Raw genomic sequence first — 15,574 nt, 5'->3', positions numbered from 1 at the left:
AATGAGCGGGTTTAGGGTAGTCCAGGGAGGAATAATACGGATCGAAGGGCCCCGGTAGAGACACTTGGAAGCCCACTGAGGACCCCTCTGAAAAGTGCTATTTCTCAGGGTACAGTCCCACATGCCCTTTTTTCTTTCTGTCCACTGATTCCCAACGTTTTTAGCATCTTGTCTTAGTGGTGTGGCTCTGCTTGGGGCCATGGGTTAAAAATACCACCCGTGCTCGCCTCCTTTGCCTCCCACGCTTCAGGTGTGGGAGCGAGGGGAGGAGGAGGGAGCTCTTGGTTGCCCTGGTCAACCTCTGTAAGGTTTTAGAGCCTGACCTGGTACAGCACTTTGGTGACCGTCTCCAGTTTTCTGCCGTTTCCCGTTCCCTGGCTCCCGGTAGCTCCGCAGAGGAGGTGCCGTGTACACAGCCCGTGTGCTGAACGTGTAACCTGTCACGTAACCGTACAGCCCAGAGCGGAGTAGCCAGCTCTGTGTTTATGATATCTGCACTATAGTTATAGTGTGGTATCTCTTCTTTTCTTTTCTTACCAAATTGCAACATTTTATGCCTTTCCAACAGGCTAATCTATAGAGAGAGGAAATGTTTTACGAAAAGGAAAACAAGAATATGCATTAAAAGAAACCATAAACACTAACAGCTTGTTATAGAAACACAATCTGGAAATAACAGATTCCTTTTGAAAATAAAAGTGCAAAACATTATTTTTAACCTTTGAATGGGGTTTACACAACGTTGGCTTGTGGTTTTGTAGGTTCTGTTCTCTTCCTGTTTCCACACTTGTTCCTGTGGTTCTGCTCCTGTTCCTGGGGCAGTCCTGTCCCTGCTGGTGTAACTCTAGTCATGGTTTCTCTGGGGGCAAGGTGGTTTTAAGAAATTCTTGTTTCCCCACCTTGGGCTGTGTAGTCCTGTGCTGGCACTGAAGCTCAGCATCCCTGTAGTGTGCCCAAGTGGCAGCTCTGCCTGGATGCAAAAGAACTGTGGTGGGGGTGGGAATGGACTGCATTACCTAAAGAAGTTAAATTTTACACTGGAGCATGAACACAGCAATGTGGAGTCAAACAACCATTGGTCTGACCCTGGGTTTCTGGCAGTGGCTGGAAGGAGCAACTACCTGGGGATAAATAGTTTGCAGAATGGCCCCACAAGTCACTGCATCGGTGCAAACAAGAGGGGCGGTGTTTTGCTGCTGAGGACAGAAAGAGTTTGGGAACTTCTTAAACTGCCTGTACTAAAGAAGAGGTTATAATGAGCAATATATCCTAATTTGCCTTTGTGCTTTCTGATGCTTGGGCTGGATCTCAAATGAGGAGATCTCAGTGCAGACTTACAGAATCATGGAGCGGTTTGTGTTGGATTAATGATCATCTAGTTCCAGCGGTTGCTCAAAGCCCCATCCAACCTGACCTTGAACGCTTTCAGTGATGGAGCATCTAGAACTTCTCCGGGCAGAATTGCTGCGCCTGCCATCTTCTCTGAGCCGGTCTTGCACATAGGCACGTGTCTTGCCAGACTGATTTCCAGGCTACTCAAACAGGAAAGGAAGATAGTTTTACTTGCTTGAATTGCAGCCTACCTTCTAAAAATAAAGCTGCAGACAATTGTTTAATTCATCACCCAAACGGGCTCATGGCTGACCAGCATAAATATGCACGATTGCTTTTGCCCTTGGCCTTTCTCATTCAAGCTCCTGGGCCCTGAGCTATCTGGTAGGGACGGAGTCAGTGTGTGTGGGAACAGCTCGGGTGCTTCGGGAAGGTCCATCAAGTGCAGAGCTGGCGCTTAGGTGTTTGCTGAATCAATACCCCATCAGGTGCGTGGACCAGGGACCTTGGCTTTCTTTTGAATGGTGACGCACCCTGAATTGATCTTCAAAGTTACTGGAACAATGTCAGATGTTTAATGTGAAGTCCTGCCATGGTTTGTGTTATATTACGTTGGTACGCCACTAATACAGACACTTCTTATGATACTTCATCAGTTTTTAGATGGCTGTATGTTACCTCGTAGCAGATGTATTGCTGGACAAAGCTTTTAGTCTTGCTCTTTAACCTTGCTGCTGTCAACGTGAAGAGAAGCTGTGATGTTTTGCTCCTGTACAGAGCATCCCCCTCTCTCAGAGCACCCACAGCAGCAGCTGCGTGCCCAGAGTCCCCCACTGGCCCTGGAGCCCCCCGCTGGCCCCGGAGCCCACCACTGGCCCTGGAGCCTCAGCAGGTGGCTCCCAGGTGTATGGCAGGTGTATGCTCCAGGTGGTGGAGCAGCCAGCCCTGCTCGTGTGGGATGAGTCTGGTCTTAAGAGGGGAAAAAGGCCAGACAGGCCTGGTGGGAGATGCTTATGGAGCATCTTGTTGGCAGCCACTTAAGTGACCACTGGTGGAGGTAAGGATCCTTGAAAGAAATTGAACCTGGATCACTGATGCTGGAGTGCCTCACCATGAGGGTGCGTTTCAGCCATACGGATCTAGCTGTATTGCCTCTGAGTCCAGCTGCGTGTCCCGGGATGCTGGGCTGCGCTGGGGCAGACCTGCTCTGCTCTGTTGGGCATCTGTTCTCTCTCCAGTTAGGTCTCGTTGCTTGTATCTGGTCATGCTGGATGTTCTATAGATTATTTTCCCTCTACCCTCTCTGAGAATATTTGCTTTCTTACTGTTACCTGGGCATGACAGTTCTTCGTGATGTTTTATGCCAATATAAAATAACAGTGTGAAGATGGCTTCAGACTGTTCTAAACACTTCATGGAAATATGTTGCTGTGTGTTGGTGGGGAAATGATTGTGCCTGAGTCCCAGCAAGTCCCAGCAAGATTGAATCCTTGAAAGCAGGTCTTAGGCAGGGCTTAATAAAGTGATCTCTCGAGTTCAACATCTTGAACGTGGATGCAGTGTGCCTGGAGTCAGCCATCTCGATAAATTATCTTAGTGATATTTTGGAACCCAATTTTCCTTTTCGTTATGCATTGCGATCTACTACCTTTTGCTTCCCTCCTTCTCTGCACTCGATAACACAGGTATTTCCAGAATATGATGGTCCCATATGTTAGTCAGAGATACAGATTTCTATTTGTGTTGTAACGTGCATGTGGGATTGCTACAACACATTCATTACCTTTTCTGCAAATAGACTTCATCCATCCCCCTCGCAGATCCAAGTCTACTGTCTGGAATTGCAAGTCAGCTGCTGGTGCTGCATATGTCACTCCATTACTTGGCAACTGCCTCAAATACATCAGTGCCTTGCCTGCGAAATACATATATATATATATTTGTCTTTACAACGCATGTGTCTTGCACCCGCTGGTGTAACGATGTGGCTCATGACAGCATATTTCATCCCCAGAAGCACAATGCACTGCGTAGCAGTCACCAGGGTCCCTTCTCCCTCGGTTGATGCAGGGGTGCTGTGGGGTGCAGACACCAGCTGCTGAACACCGTGGTGAAGGGGGGCAGAGCACGGGGGAGCCGTGTCTGTTCCCTGCTGAGGGTGGCAGGGTGTAATTGGTCATTTTGAGACAAACCTTTCACAAATGTAAGCCATCAGCCTCTTGATTATAATTTCTTATTTGAAAGGGGGAGCTCCCAGCAGCAGGGCATCTCCCGGGGTCTTTTGTCGGTGCACGCTTGGGAAGAGCGTTGCTCTAATTAAATTGCCAGGAATGCTTTGCATGTGTCCAGGGTTTTCCCTGGGATATAAATCACCTTCAGTCTTTTGTATCTGAACGAGATGTCTATACATTAAGACTCCCATTGAAGCACTGCCTGTTCTCCCTGCTGAGCTGCAAAGAGCTTTTCCTAGCCTACGTTTTTTTGACTCTAAACCAGTTCTGTTGCTCCATCCTGTCTTTTTTTCCGCAAGTTATTCTAGAAATATGAAGCAGAATGGTAGATGCTAACATCTTCAGACTTTTGGGGAGCATAGATCTACGTCCAAGCTTTTCTACTAGTTCCAGGTCTTAGAATTAACTGAATAATTCCTGCAAACTAAACAGCTTCAGCCAGTTGTAGGCCTTCTGTTATTTTGTGCCTGAGGTGAATTTTGATCGGGAAATTATCACTTGGAACCAGAACTTGGTGGTGTAATGGCCTAAACGGGGTGAGACTGGCTTTGAAATTCTCCTGCTGTCTGTGTTCTCCTTGCAATGTGCTGATCCTCCCTCTGGCTCCGAAGGTAATTTCTCTGTATTTCCATATAGATAAGAAAACTTCAGTTCTGAATATGTGTGTGTATGTATGTACATATATATGTGTATAAGTGTATATTTATGTTAAAACACTTCAAATGAGTCTTCAGACTCCATGCAGTTTGCCTGTTCTCTTCTCCCATCCTTTCCATAGAGTGCAAGGTAGGAAGAAGCCTTGATGTTGTCTGACTGTTCTGATAACGGTGTAAGCGCAGCTGTGCTTAAATCATCCTTGACACAGGTGTTCATCTAATCTATCCTTAAATATATTTAATACTGAGGAGTTCTGCCCATCCTGGGCAGCCTGTTTTGGTCCTTGCCTGGCTGGGCTGCAGGAAAACGCGTACAATTCTCGCACACCCACCTGTCACAAGTATTTCAGTGAAATCTTAATGGTCTGTTGGACAAATTCATCTTAGTGAGAATTATTCAAATCATTTTACATACACAGGAGCTTTTTTTAGAGATGAAATATGTTGGGTTACAGGTGAAATATGCTCTATTGTCAGTTGGTCTGTGCCTGGCTAAATCCCCTGCTTGCCAAGCATGGGCGCAGCAGCATTCGTCTGCTGCTTTTTTTGAGTTCACATCTGGCATTCAGCGTGAAGCCAGAGGCGTGAAACTTTCTTGAAATCACCTGTTGCCAGTTGCAGTATTTTGAACCAACAAATCCTTTGCATGGCAAAGGACAGCAAACAGCTCTGCTGGATCCTTGCAGAGAAGGAGGTGTTCAGGTCAGCTAAAAGTGCACTGGGAAAGTACTGTCCCAATGGAAGGTGGTGGCATTAATCCTTTAGTAAGGGGGGTTTGTTGGAAGCCCGCTGCAGCACCTGGTTTTGGGGACATACTGGCTTTTGATAAGTGATCAGCCCTGTGAAAAACATACCTAGCATGTACACTGAATGAAATTGTATATTTTCCACTGGATTCTAGTATTTAAGTTAACAATAATAATAAAAAATATTTGGCTTAGTTTTCTTTTTAGCCAAAGAAAGTGATCTCTTTTTCTTCTAATCCCTTTACCACTATTTCTGGTTTCCTTTGCAAGAGTGTAAGGATGCCTGGGGAGGCAGCGGGAGCAAAGGAAGCTGCCAGAGCCGGTTCCATTAGGTAGTTCCGAGACGATTTCCATAGCTCTTGAACAGTGCGTGGTTGCATGTTGCATAGGTGTAAACCTGTAGTCAGAGGAACTTGCACTGTTTAGTCTAACAAACAAAAGGTCTGAGCAGAGACTGGGTAAAAATTGTGTAAAAGATGCTGCAGGGAGAAAAGAGAAAATCCCAGGTCTCGATTCCACCAAAGCTGCAAAGGAAAATTGGTGCCTCTTAGTCTGCTAATTGCCCTTTTCGTTAATGAGTCCTCCCTTTAATAGTCTGTATTTGCAGCAATCAGCAGGACAACACTAAAAACTTCAGCAGTTTTCCATAATTTCTAGCGTTACCTATGGCATTTCGCCCTTCGGTATCTATTCTAGTTTCTCATAAAATACTCCTAAAAGCCTGGCTGTTGTATCCTCTCTTTCCATCTTCACTGCGAGGTCGCGCAGAGGCGATGTCTGCAGCATAACACACGGCATGTATTAGGCTCATTTACTTCATCGGTTTTGGTTTTTTTTTTCCCTGAGTCAGATATTTCACGTTAGCCTTGAAATCTCTGGCTGAAGTGCAGCAAGCAGCACACATCCCTAGAAGAGCCGTTTGGGCTGGGAGATCCCTGGTGCTTAGCTTAGTAAGAGCTGTACTTTTCAAAGAAATCTACTTTAATTTTCTCTTTATGCTTCCCTTATTTTTCAATACCGTTTCAGTGTTGATTATTTATTCTCGAGAAGGAAGCCTTTGTGTTCCTCTTCCCTGTAGCAATCTGCCTTTCAATCCGAGCCCTACGTACTCTAACTCGTGCAGCAGGGTGACATGAACAAATAAGGATGCGATTAAAACATCTGCTTTTCCAGAAATCTTTTCTATATTATTTCTTCCTGTTCTTTTCCCTCCTCCTCCCTCGGTGTTAAGGCTCAGGACCCCTGTTTCTCAGAAACGCCTTTCAATTCCAGATGCTCTTCCCTGGCCTTAGAGGTTTCTCTGGCCGAGGTTTGTCGCGGTGGGGTTGATGCTGTCCTTCATCTGGGCTGACATGTAGCAGCAGAAATCTTTTCCACCACGCCTGCTGCCTGGGAGCCTGTTTGGCTGGTGCTGTAGAAATGAAGGCTGTGTATCCCGTTATATCGTATTTTACCAAAGGTTTTCTCTACCCTAGAAAACTCCTGTCTCCTCAAGAATTATACTGCCAGTTTAAGGAGAGACTAATATATTTACTATAACCGTACTCAGCCTGGGAATACTTTTGCTGTAGAGATTAAATTTTTTTATCATCTTGAAGAAAACCAACTCTTTTTGGGTCCCCAGGGGATCTGTTGTCTGGCCATTTCAGCAGGAGTGGCTCAGATCTTAGCAGCTCTAGGTGGTGGCTTTTTTTTCTTTCTTTTCCTGCAATATAAAGAGCAAAATCCTCCTTTTGTCCCAAAGTTCAGATGTGGTAGGAGATTCTGAAAAAAATTTAAAAAAATTCCTCGTTTCTTTTCTAAGGTACTTGTTGGGTAATGTGGTTTAAGTATGAGCAAAGCTCCAAAATGTTCAGAACTCTGATCTACACTGAACATCTAATCTTGATGCAGCCGATTACCATCTCATGAGCTTGAAAAATTCACCGGGGAGTGAATTCACTCCAAAGAACAAGCTTTTTGTGTTGGGGATTAGTGCTGTTGATTGCGGTAGATAGGCTGGAGCAGGCATCAGGAGAGGCTGCTTTGGCAGCGGTTCGGCGCTGCTGCTTTGGTGCCTGCCCAGAATGAGAAAGGATTTGGTCTGTGACCTGGGAACACTTCTGACTCTTCATTTTTTAGCCTCATTCTTTAAGGAAACAAGCTGATGGGGTCATGCTCGTGCTCTTCCTTGCTTGGTGTGTCTCTGTGTGTAACTTCTGGCTCTTCTGCACCAATTTTGAGCAAGTTTGGAAAAGGGCCAGAGGTTTCAAGATGTGAAGATGCTACAAGCACATCCTAGTAAGAGGCCACAGCAGAAGGCTCTGCTGGAAACCAGCCCTGGATGGTTGTGGCGGGGAACCAGTGGCTTCAGAGGGGATGTCCCCTTTCTGCTCCTGCGCCACCGGAGGCACTTAATCATTCATTTGCAGTGGACACAATATGAGAGATTGCTTGTCCTTTGAGACCCAAATGGCATTTCCCTGCAGGCTGTGGAGGGCAGACAGAAGATGAAGGGAAGCCTGTATGTGCTGTCTCTGGAAACCTGCAGGCTGTAGCTTTCTGCTCATGCCGTGGGCCAGGGCCCCGCTGCAGGGACTGGGAGATGATCAGGTGAGCCCTTACTTAGGCTTGGGAAGTGTGTGGGTGTCTCTGTGCCCCCAAACGGGGGTTAACGTGAAGCCCCGGGACCTCCCTGCTGAGCAGGAGCTTCCCTTGGGTTCCTGCCTGGCTGAAGGGACCACAGGGGCCGGGCTGGGGGTATTTTCTGAAGCTATAGCAAAGGCATCTCAAACTTAAGGAAATGCATCCTTTTTTTTGTACAGCCCTAAATTGGGGCAAATAAAAGGAAATGGATGAACGAACTGACTGGGCGAGAGTCTGCTGTAACCGTTTGTTTTCAGTCCTGCTTCTCCTGAGGCATCTTTCAGCCAGCTGGAAGCAGATTTCTTCCTCTTCTGTTTGGCATGAATTATCTTTCTTGCCAAACATTACTTGAATCTTGCTTCCAAGTGCTGTACACCAAAGTGACACCCCGGCTGCACAGATGAACTCTTCTGACAGCCCAAGCTGGAGGATGAAATGTTTAACCAGCACGGGGTCAGACACGGAGATCGTCCGTGTCACATCGCACCTGGGGGTGCTCGAGGTCTCTGTGACTGGCCCTGCGGGTGTGTTTGCTGGCCTGGCTGGCACCAAACGCGAGGGTGATGGTTTCACGGTAGTGCCCTGCCCAGCACCTATGGATCCATCACCTTCACAGATTCCTTTGGGTAAATGACACGGATTGATAGGTACTTACTGAGAGAGCGTCTATCGTAGTAGGGGGACCGAGAAGTTCATATGCAGAAATAAGGGAGTGTACTCGGTGAGGAGAGAGAAGTGCGTCCTGGGGTGTGTTTGTGTGTGCCTAGTTGTCGTGTTTATGGTCTTGGAATAAAGCAGCTAATGGCATTAAAAGCTTTTCAGTCAGATCTGCTGAATGTAAGTCATGCCTTGGCATTTCTCTGGTGCTTCTGTGGTCAACAGAGAGGCTTCGTTTCAGCAGGATCTTCATTTTGCCTTGTCACAGCAGAGCTGCTACCTTGCGACAGCCAAGGGCACTGGGGGCACAGATGGGTCCCTGTTGGCTCTGCCCATGTCGTGACTGTATTTTGGGAGAGACGGTGTGTGCACCACCCCCTTGTGTATCTCTGTTCCGTAATAAGACCACAGATGGGCGAGTAAAGATGTCCTTGTGCCGGCTGGCAGCTCGCAGCCTGCTCTCCCCAGTCTGCCTTGCTGGTGGATGAGGGTTGGAGGTTTGGCTGCAGAGTACACCCAGTCTGCAATTTCAGTGCAGCCAGCTGAATTGCTTGGCAGATACATCCTTGCTCCCAGTATCTCTGGCTGCTGCTAATACCAGCTCAGGTTCAGCAGGCTGAGCAGCGTGGAAGAGGCTGGTGTAGCTCATTCCTGTAGTTGTGGGTAGTTTGAACATGGAGAGCTGGATTCCTCATCTCTAGTTGCAGGTACTTTATCGAGATGCTGTAGCTGGGAGCCCAGTTACCGTAGCTGAGGCAGAGGTAAGAGACAGATTCAGACCCTGTGGTGGATGAACGAGCCTTGGAGGGACCAGTCCTTCCCTGTTGACTTCAAGTGCGGAGCTCTGGGAGAAGGTGCTGCTTCGGCTGTCTGAGTTACGCAGTCACAGCCTGCTGGTAATAACCCGAGCTTGTGGTTTTTAAACCTGCTTTAAATGGAGCAAGGTGCCGTGATGTCGGTGGTTTGGGTACCCCACTGAGCAGGACACCCAGGTGCTGCTGCCCAGCACCAAGGTCCGCGGTCCGCAGAGCCTCTGCCAGCCCTAACCCAGCTCAGAAACTTCCCACTTCAGCCCTTCTGACAGATGTGTAGATTCAAAGCAGCAATAGCAAAAGCACTGGGGAAGTGAGAAATGTGTTAAAATGAAGGAAGAAAGGGAAAATGAAGCTTTAAAAGCAAACTGGTAGATCCTGAGGGTGCCTATGGTAGAGGTGTGAGCGTGCTCCATGCTGCAGGAGGAGCTCGTAGCTCTGCGGCACCGTGTGTCTGGCTGAGAACTAGCACTGGCAGACAGTACGCATGTGGTACGGATTTTGGTGGAAACATTTCATGGGGAAGGTGAAGAAGGAATTAAAATTAGGAAGTGAATTTCTGTTAGAATGTGTCTGTTATAGGGGTACAAACCCCTCAGCTCATGAACTGAGGAAGCTGTTGCCTTTCTGGGTAACAAGCGGCACGATCTAGGGTACCCTAAAGGAAATATATGCATCAACAGCTGCACTGGTCTGGGGTAGAAAGGTCTGATTTTGATAAAGGAATAGACATTTTGAGAAGAATTGTCTCTCCATGAGAATTTTTTTTTTTTAAAAATACTGTTGTAATTCTGTTGGAGCCTATGTCTGCAATGAAATTGGTGTATCTTCTCTCCATAAGCAAGCTGAACGCTGACCCATGTCCCTCCAGCCTTTTGGGGCTAGGGGGTTCCCAGAGTGATCTGGCCTTCTGCAGGCCAGAAAGGTTCAGCTTTCCCATCTTTGACTTGCTCCTCTGGCTGTTGCAGAGCCTAGGGATGGAAAAAGGCTGCTTGGATGGCTAATCCATCCCCGCATCCCAGCCAGCTGCTCCTGGCAGTTAATTTGTTATTATTGTCCTCAGATAAAATCTGACCAAACCCAGTGTGGTCAGAGGGGCTCCATCACCACAAGCTCCCTAGCAGGGAAGGCTGTTTAGAGGTTCCTTGTCAGAAGGAATAATAATAATGATAATTCCTATTCATGTGCTTCAAACTGTGATGTACATTCACCGATGATTTCCTTACTGCCACGCAATGCTACTTTTTGATGGAAAGGCTGTTTAAATCTGTTTTGCTAGATGGGCAGACAGTGCTTTGTCCAGGGCAGTGGAAATAAGTGGTGGGTTTGGGGGCTGGACCACACTCATCGTGCATGACCTCGAGGTCATTGTCCCTTCTGAAGCAGCAGTGGAGATGATGGTCCGTTCTGCTTTCAGAGTCAGGGCTCTGCCATTAAACAAAGGGGATTATACCCTGGTGTCTTCTTTAAAACTGAAAACCAAACCCAAAACATCCATCTTTTTGTTGCTGTTGTTTCTGTGAAAGAGTGTGAGTCTCTGCTAATGAAAAACATTAAAATTTCAAGTGTCCTGTATAACAAATAATATCAGTATGAACTTGGGTTCCTACAATCACCACCAAATCATCAATATAGCTCTTTTTGTGCTGCTTGTTTTGAACTTTGCCTGTTTCCTTCAGCTATGCAGATATAAATAAATAATTCCCCTTGATAAAGGTCTGGGAATGCTATACTTAAAAAGATAAGAAGAAAGCTTTGAGGGGAAATTGGTTTTAAATCCATAATATTTGTATGTTGTTCCCTGTTCATACTGAGCAAAAATTTGTTCAGCTGGCAGTTAACCAACCCTATTTTATTTTTATTCTGGTTCAACTTATCCTTTTTCTGGGAACATCTAACTTTATGTGTAATTACCTCTCTGAGGGTGGGAAGGATGCCTAAATGACCTTCTTAAAAGCTAAATAAATGCACAACTGTCTGGGAGAGGTTATCAGTTGCAAGCTGGTGGCAGAGCTGTCAGGAACAGTGTGCCTGAGCCATGAGGAATTTCAAGACTTAACTCATTTTTCTTCAAGCATTGGGCCAAAGAACTAAAATTTGAATTGGTTTCAGAAAACCAAAACAGAAGACCCTGAATTTTCAGATTTTTGGTTTTTTTGATAGCTTGGAAATAACAGCGATGAATTTTAAGTGATGGCGTTTGCTGTTTTTTTTTCTCTCGAGGTCTGTCCAAGTCACTTGGTCTCATTGAAGGCTATGGTGGACGTGGTAAAGGTGGGCTTCCAGCCACCCTGTCCCCTGAGGAGGAGGAAAAAGCAAAGGGACCACATGAGAAATATGGCTACAACTCCTACCTCAGTGAGAAAATTTCACTGGATCGCTCCATACCAGATTATCGTCCAACCAAGTAAGTACCTGTTGCTCCTGGAAGGGGTGCGCATGTTGAAGCGTCATCCGAGAGCCAGGAGTGATGGTTGCTTTTATATTCTCATGTGATACTGTTCGCTTTTCCCTCCTTATCGTTCGCAGGACCATGCTCAGTAATGAGCCACCGATGTAGTTTGGCTGAAACTGAGAACAGTTCATAAAGCTGATTTATTGGGGGGGGGGGGGAGGGGGGGGGGCAGGAAGAGCATTTCTTCCCACTCTTCTCTCTCTTGCTGTTTATTTTCCTAAAGCAATACATTATTTTGGGTGGTAGTAATGCGATCAGAAGCTGGCATCTGCTTTCATCAGCAAAGGGCTGTTCACTGAGCTATTGGCCTTCGGTGTTAATTATCCTGTAAATATGTGCAAAGCTTCTCCCTCTCTCCCCCCTTGTCAGCTCCTTCGTGTCCCTGCAAGACCTCCGGGGCTGTCCGGCTGCCCTCCAGCTTCTCCCAGCACGGTCCTCCTCCTGGGATGCTGCTGTGGGGTTCCTGTTGGGGACCTGTGCAGATGCCTTTGGTGGGAGTCGAATGGCTCAGGTGCCAATATCCTTCCTCTGCTGGTTCCAGAATCACCTTTTAAGATGATTGTGGTGGTGATGTTTACCTGCTAAGCACCACAGAAGAACAGACTTTAAATGCGGTGCCACATCATTTTGTTCGGAGTATGAGAAAAGACATGCCTTAAGTTTATCTTTATAAAAGTTAATTTTAGATATGGCCAGTGGAGTGTTCCTCAAAATAGGAAGGTGTCAGTTTGTCCAGGCCTGGAGTGAAATCCCTGATAAAAAAATGAGCTGAGAGAGATTTAGATTCTGAAAGGATACGTGTCCGATGCCTGTGTCATCAGGGCAGTGACAAAGCCATTGCTTGGCATCTGCAAACGACTGAAAATCATGCAGCAGGGGGATGCAGCTACTTGTCTCCAGCGTACTGGCAAATTGTTAAGGATGTGAGAGCATGGAGAGCTTTTGTTTCTTCACTTCTTTGCATGCTGCATGAATTTCAAGCAGCCACTCAGAGTTTCCAAGGCTGTCAGCCACTGACAACAGAAATATTTGGATGAGTTTTCAAAGGAATGGCGGCCCAGCCTCCAATTCTGCTGCTGCAGTTTGTCTGGACAGAATGAATTGCAGGTACAAATTGCACCTTTGGCTAGATGATATGCAAATCCCGCTACAATGACAAATCCTTGAAGTGAGACCTTCTCTAGCAGTTACCTGAGCCTGAGCTTCTTATTTTCATTTCTCATCCAGAACTCTGACTTCTAGCAGAGCCAGCATTACTTTGTGAGAATTAATTTGAGAAGTAATGTTTTCTCAGATCTTGGGGGGAAGAGAAGGATTAATTCTGACATTTTTAGGTTTGCACTTATTCTTCCTCAGTGCCACTATCCATCATTTCATGGGAGGATGGTGGAGAGGATGGAGCAGACACAGCAATTTATTAAAAATGCACCATTTTGGAGCTGGGCTAATACTTTGGAGAGAGAATTTGTGGGCACTGACTGCAGCTGCATAACTTAGTGCCTTTTATCTAGATAAAAAACTTCAGGAGCATGTAACATGTTTTGGTTATTGCTGCTTTTTTTTTTTTTTTAGGGATCAATTGTCTCGGTATTGTAAGAGAGCAGTTGGTCTGGTTGTGAAATAGGCTTGAGTTTGATGGAGGATTTGAAAAGTTTCGGCTTTTTCTACTGACTTCAAGATCATTCGCTATTTTGTGCATGCAATTTTATGGCTGATTTTATGAAGGGTTTAATACAAACCATTTAAGTCAAGTATCCTGGTCTCTGATTAAAATGGATTCAAGTCAAAGGAAATTAGCCTGAATGGTTTTGAAATTGCTGCATTAGTGGGGAAAAACTGTTGAAAACCCTCCAGCTGATAAGCATTACAAAGCATGTATTAGTTTTAAATATAATAGTGAAGCCTGTTTGGTTCAACTGAAGACTGTTCAGCATCCAGAATGCTGATGGACTTGAACTGTTCCTAGCAGCCACTGTTGCTCATGTATTCTTTCCTTTTAGTCTTCTCTTTTTAAAAAGAAAGATTAATATGGTCAAGTGTCACTCTCCTGAGTGCTGAGCTATGCTGGATCAGACCTCTTTGTCCTTTTCCTGCCCCCTTTTTTTGTGGCTGCGGCCAAAGCGAAGGGGAGTTTAGGGGAAATCTGGCATATTTTGTAATCTTTCTGTATTAGGCTCCCTCCACCTCCTGGTCAGCATCACTAAGGGTTCAGAGGCACAGGTGTCCCTGCTCAGAGTGATTTGCAGGCAGATGTTGGCAATGAGGAGGCATGACGAGTCCCAGCTGGTGGCCTGAGTTGCTGCCCGGAGGCAGCAGGAAGGATAGAGGTCAGTTTCCCTGGGGAAGGTGGTCCAGGAGGTGCTGAATACAGATGGTGCTTGGGAGAAGGTGAGGGCTGTCCCAGGAGTGGGGCAGGGTACCTTGCTGGTCTTGATGCAGGGAACCGCAGTGTCTCTTTTTGTTAGTTTGGATTATCGCCATTGTTTTGATAATAAAATGCTGTTTATTTAAGCATTTTTCTTAAAAGATGAGGTTGCTTGCCTAGGCTGGAAGGTAGAAAGTTTACCCTGCTCTTCACCACTGGAGCAGTACTGGGCTTTATACTAGACTGATGCCCCCCAAAATGCTGCTGATAGTATGGATACAGGAGATGCTGTGTGTGGTACTGATACCATAAGGGAGCTGTGCCTGTAAGACCTTAGTCTTGATCTCATTAATACAGATGTTTCTGATCCTGGCCTTCTGCTGAGCAGGAAAGGTTGGGTTGGGTGTGCTTTGTCATCTGCTTTTAGAGTGAGTCAGGTTAACGGTGTTAAGATTTCGGGTGAGCGAGAAACCTACCCCTTTGGCTGAAATGAGGGAGGACTGGTGTTTTGGTTCCAGGAGCCTTCTTTTAGGTCTTGCTGTGAAACAGTTGCCTAATGAGATGGGCATAGGCAGCACATTTCTATCTTGCTTGATTAGGTTTTTGGACTTTAAGATGAGATTCTTGCGTGTTCTGGAAAACAATTACTGCTTCTGGATTAGAAGGACCCAAGGTGCTGCCTGCAGACTGCGGGACTTCTACACAAATCTCCAAAAAATGAGCCAGAGAGATTCTCTTCAATTTTCTGCAAAAACAGTGAAGGACAAAGCTGATCTGTGAATTTTGTTATTGATCAATTCACAGCATTTTCCGCTTGCCTATGAAGGCTGGTGGGGAGGGGAAGTTTAAGACATGTTGCTTTCTTCATTGAAAGTGAAGCGTGTTTACGTGGGATCCTGGGGGCTGCTAACGTTCCTGGCTTTGATACTAGATTTTATGCACCTCTCTTTTGTTCTGTGATGTATGATTTAATGGGAACCCCTCCTATGTGTGGCAGGAAAATAAAAATTGCTGTGTTAGTTCAGTGTGCCTGTCCATTTTATCCAGTATCTAATCTCTGATAGTGGAATTACCAGATGCTTCAGGTTGAAGAAATCATATTAAGGAAAACTATGAAATAATCTGCCCATCTGGTACGTTCTGTCTGCTCTATTCTCTCTTTTCAATCCTATCTTATATAAATGTGGAGTTCTCATTATCTCTTTAAAAAGTCTGTTCCTTTCTGGAATCCTGCTAAGCTCCGATTCAGTGGTATTTTATGGCATTATAGGATTAAGGAGTAGATTTAAGAAAAATAATACCCACAATTGTTAGGACTGTTGAATCATTGGGTGAAGATGACACACTCCTGCTGCTGTGAATCTCTTAACAGCTGTTCTTGTACAGGCAAGCGTCAAGATACTAAAGGGAAGAGGAAAGACAGTGGAAGTGATAAGCTTACACTTGTGGAAGTTGCTTATCACAGCTTGATTTTCAGGTGTTTTGAGGGCTTTCTAGCCAGCAGAGCCTGTCCCTTCCTCCTGCCGGCCCTGTGGGTCCTGCACGTGGGTCAGGCAAAGCCTGGGAGAACTTCGGCAGCGTGTATCAGGAGCGGAGTCTGCTTTTGTGTTGTATGCAGCATGTCCCTGGCAAAAAGTTTGCATTTACGAGCTGGACCACATGGCCTTAGAGCAATGTCCTGGGTAGAGCTGCACC

General features: G+C 46.0%; 1 protein-coding gene across 1 annotated transcript in view; it reads left to right on the top strand.

Annotated features, from left to right (window-relative positions):
• Positions 1–15,574, top strand: part of GALNT17 (polypeptide N-acetylgalactosaminyltransferase 17) — a 213,574-nt gene that overhangs the window by 43,127 nt on the left and 154,873 nt on the right. The window contains exon 2 of the mRNA XM_005236543.4: positions 11,283–11,466. Within this exon, the coding sequence (XP_005236600.1) occupies positions 11,283–11,466 (184 nt within the window). The remainder of the gene's footprint in view (positions 1–11,282; positions 11,467–15,574) is intronic.

The sequence above is a fragment of the Falco peregrinus genome, chromosome 2 (assembly GCF_023634155.1).
Source record: "Falco peregrinus isolate bFalPer1 chromosome 2, bFalPer1.pri, whole genome shotgun sequence".
Classification (NCBI taxonomy): Eukaryota; Metazoa; Chordata; class Aves; order Falconiformes; family Falconidae; genus Falco; species Falco peregrinus.
This window is presented reverse-complemented; position numbering and strand designations above follow the sequence as displayed.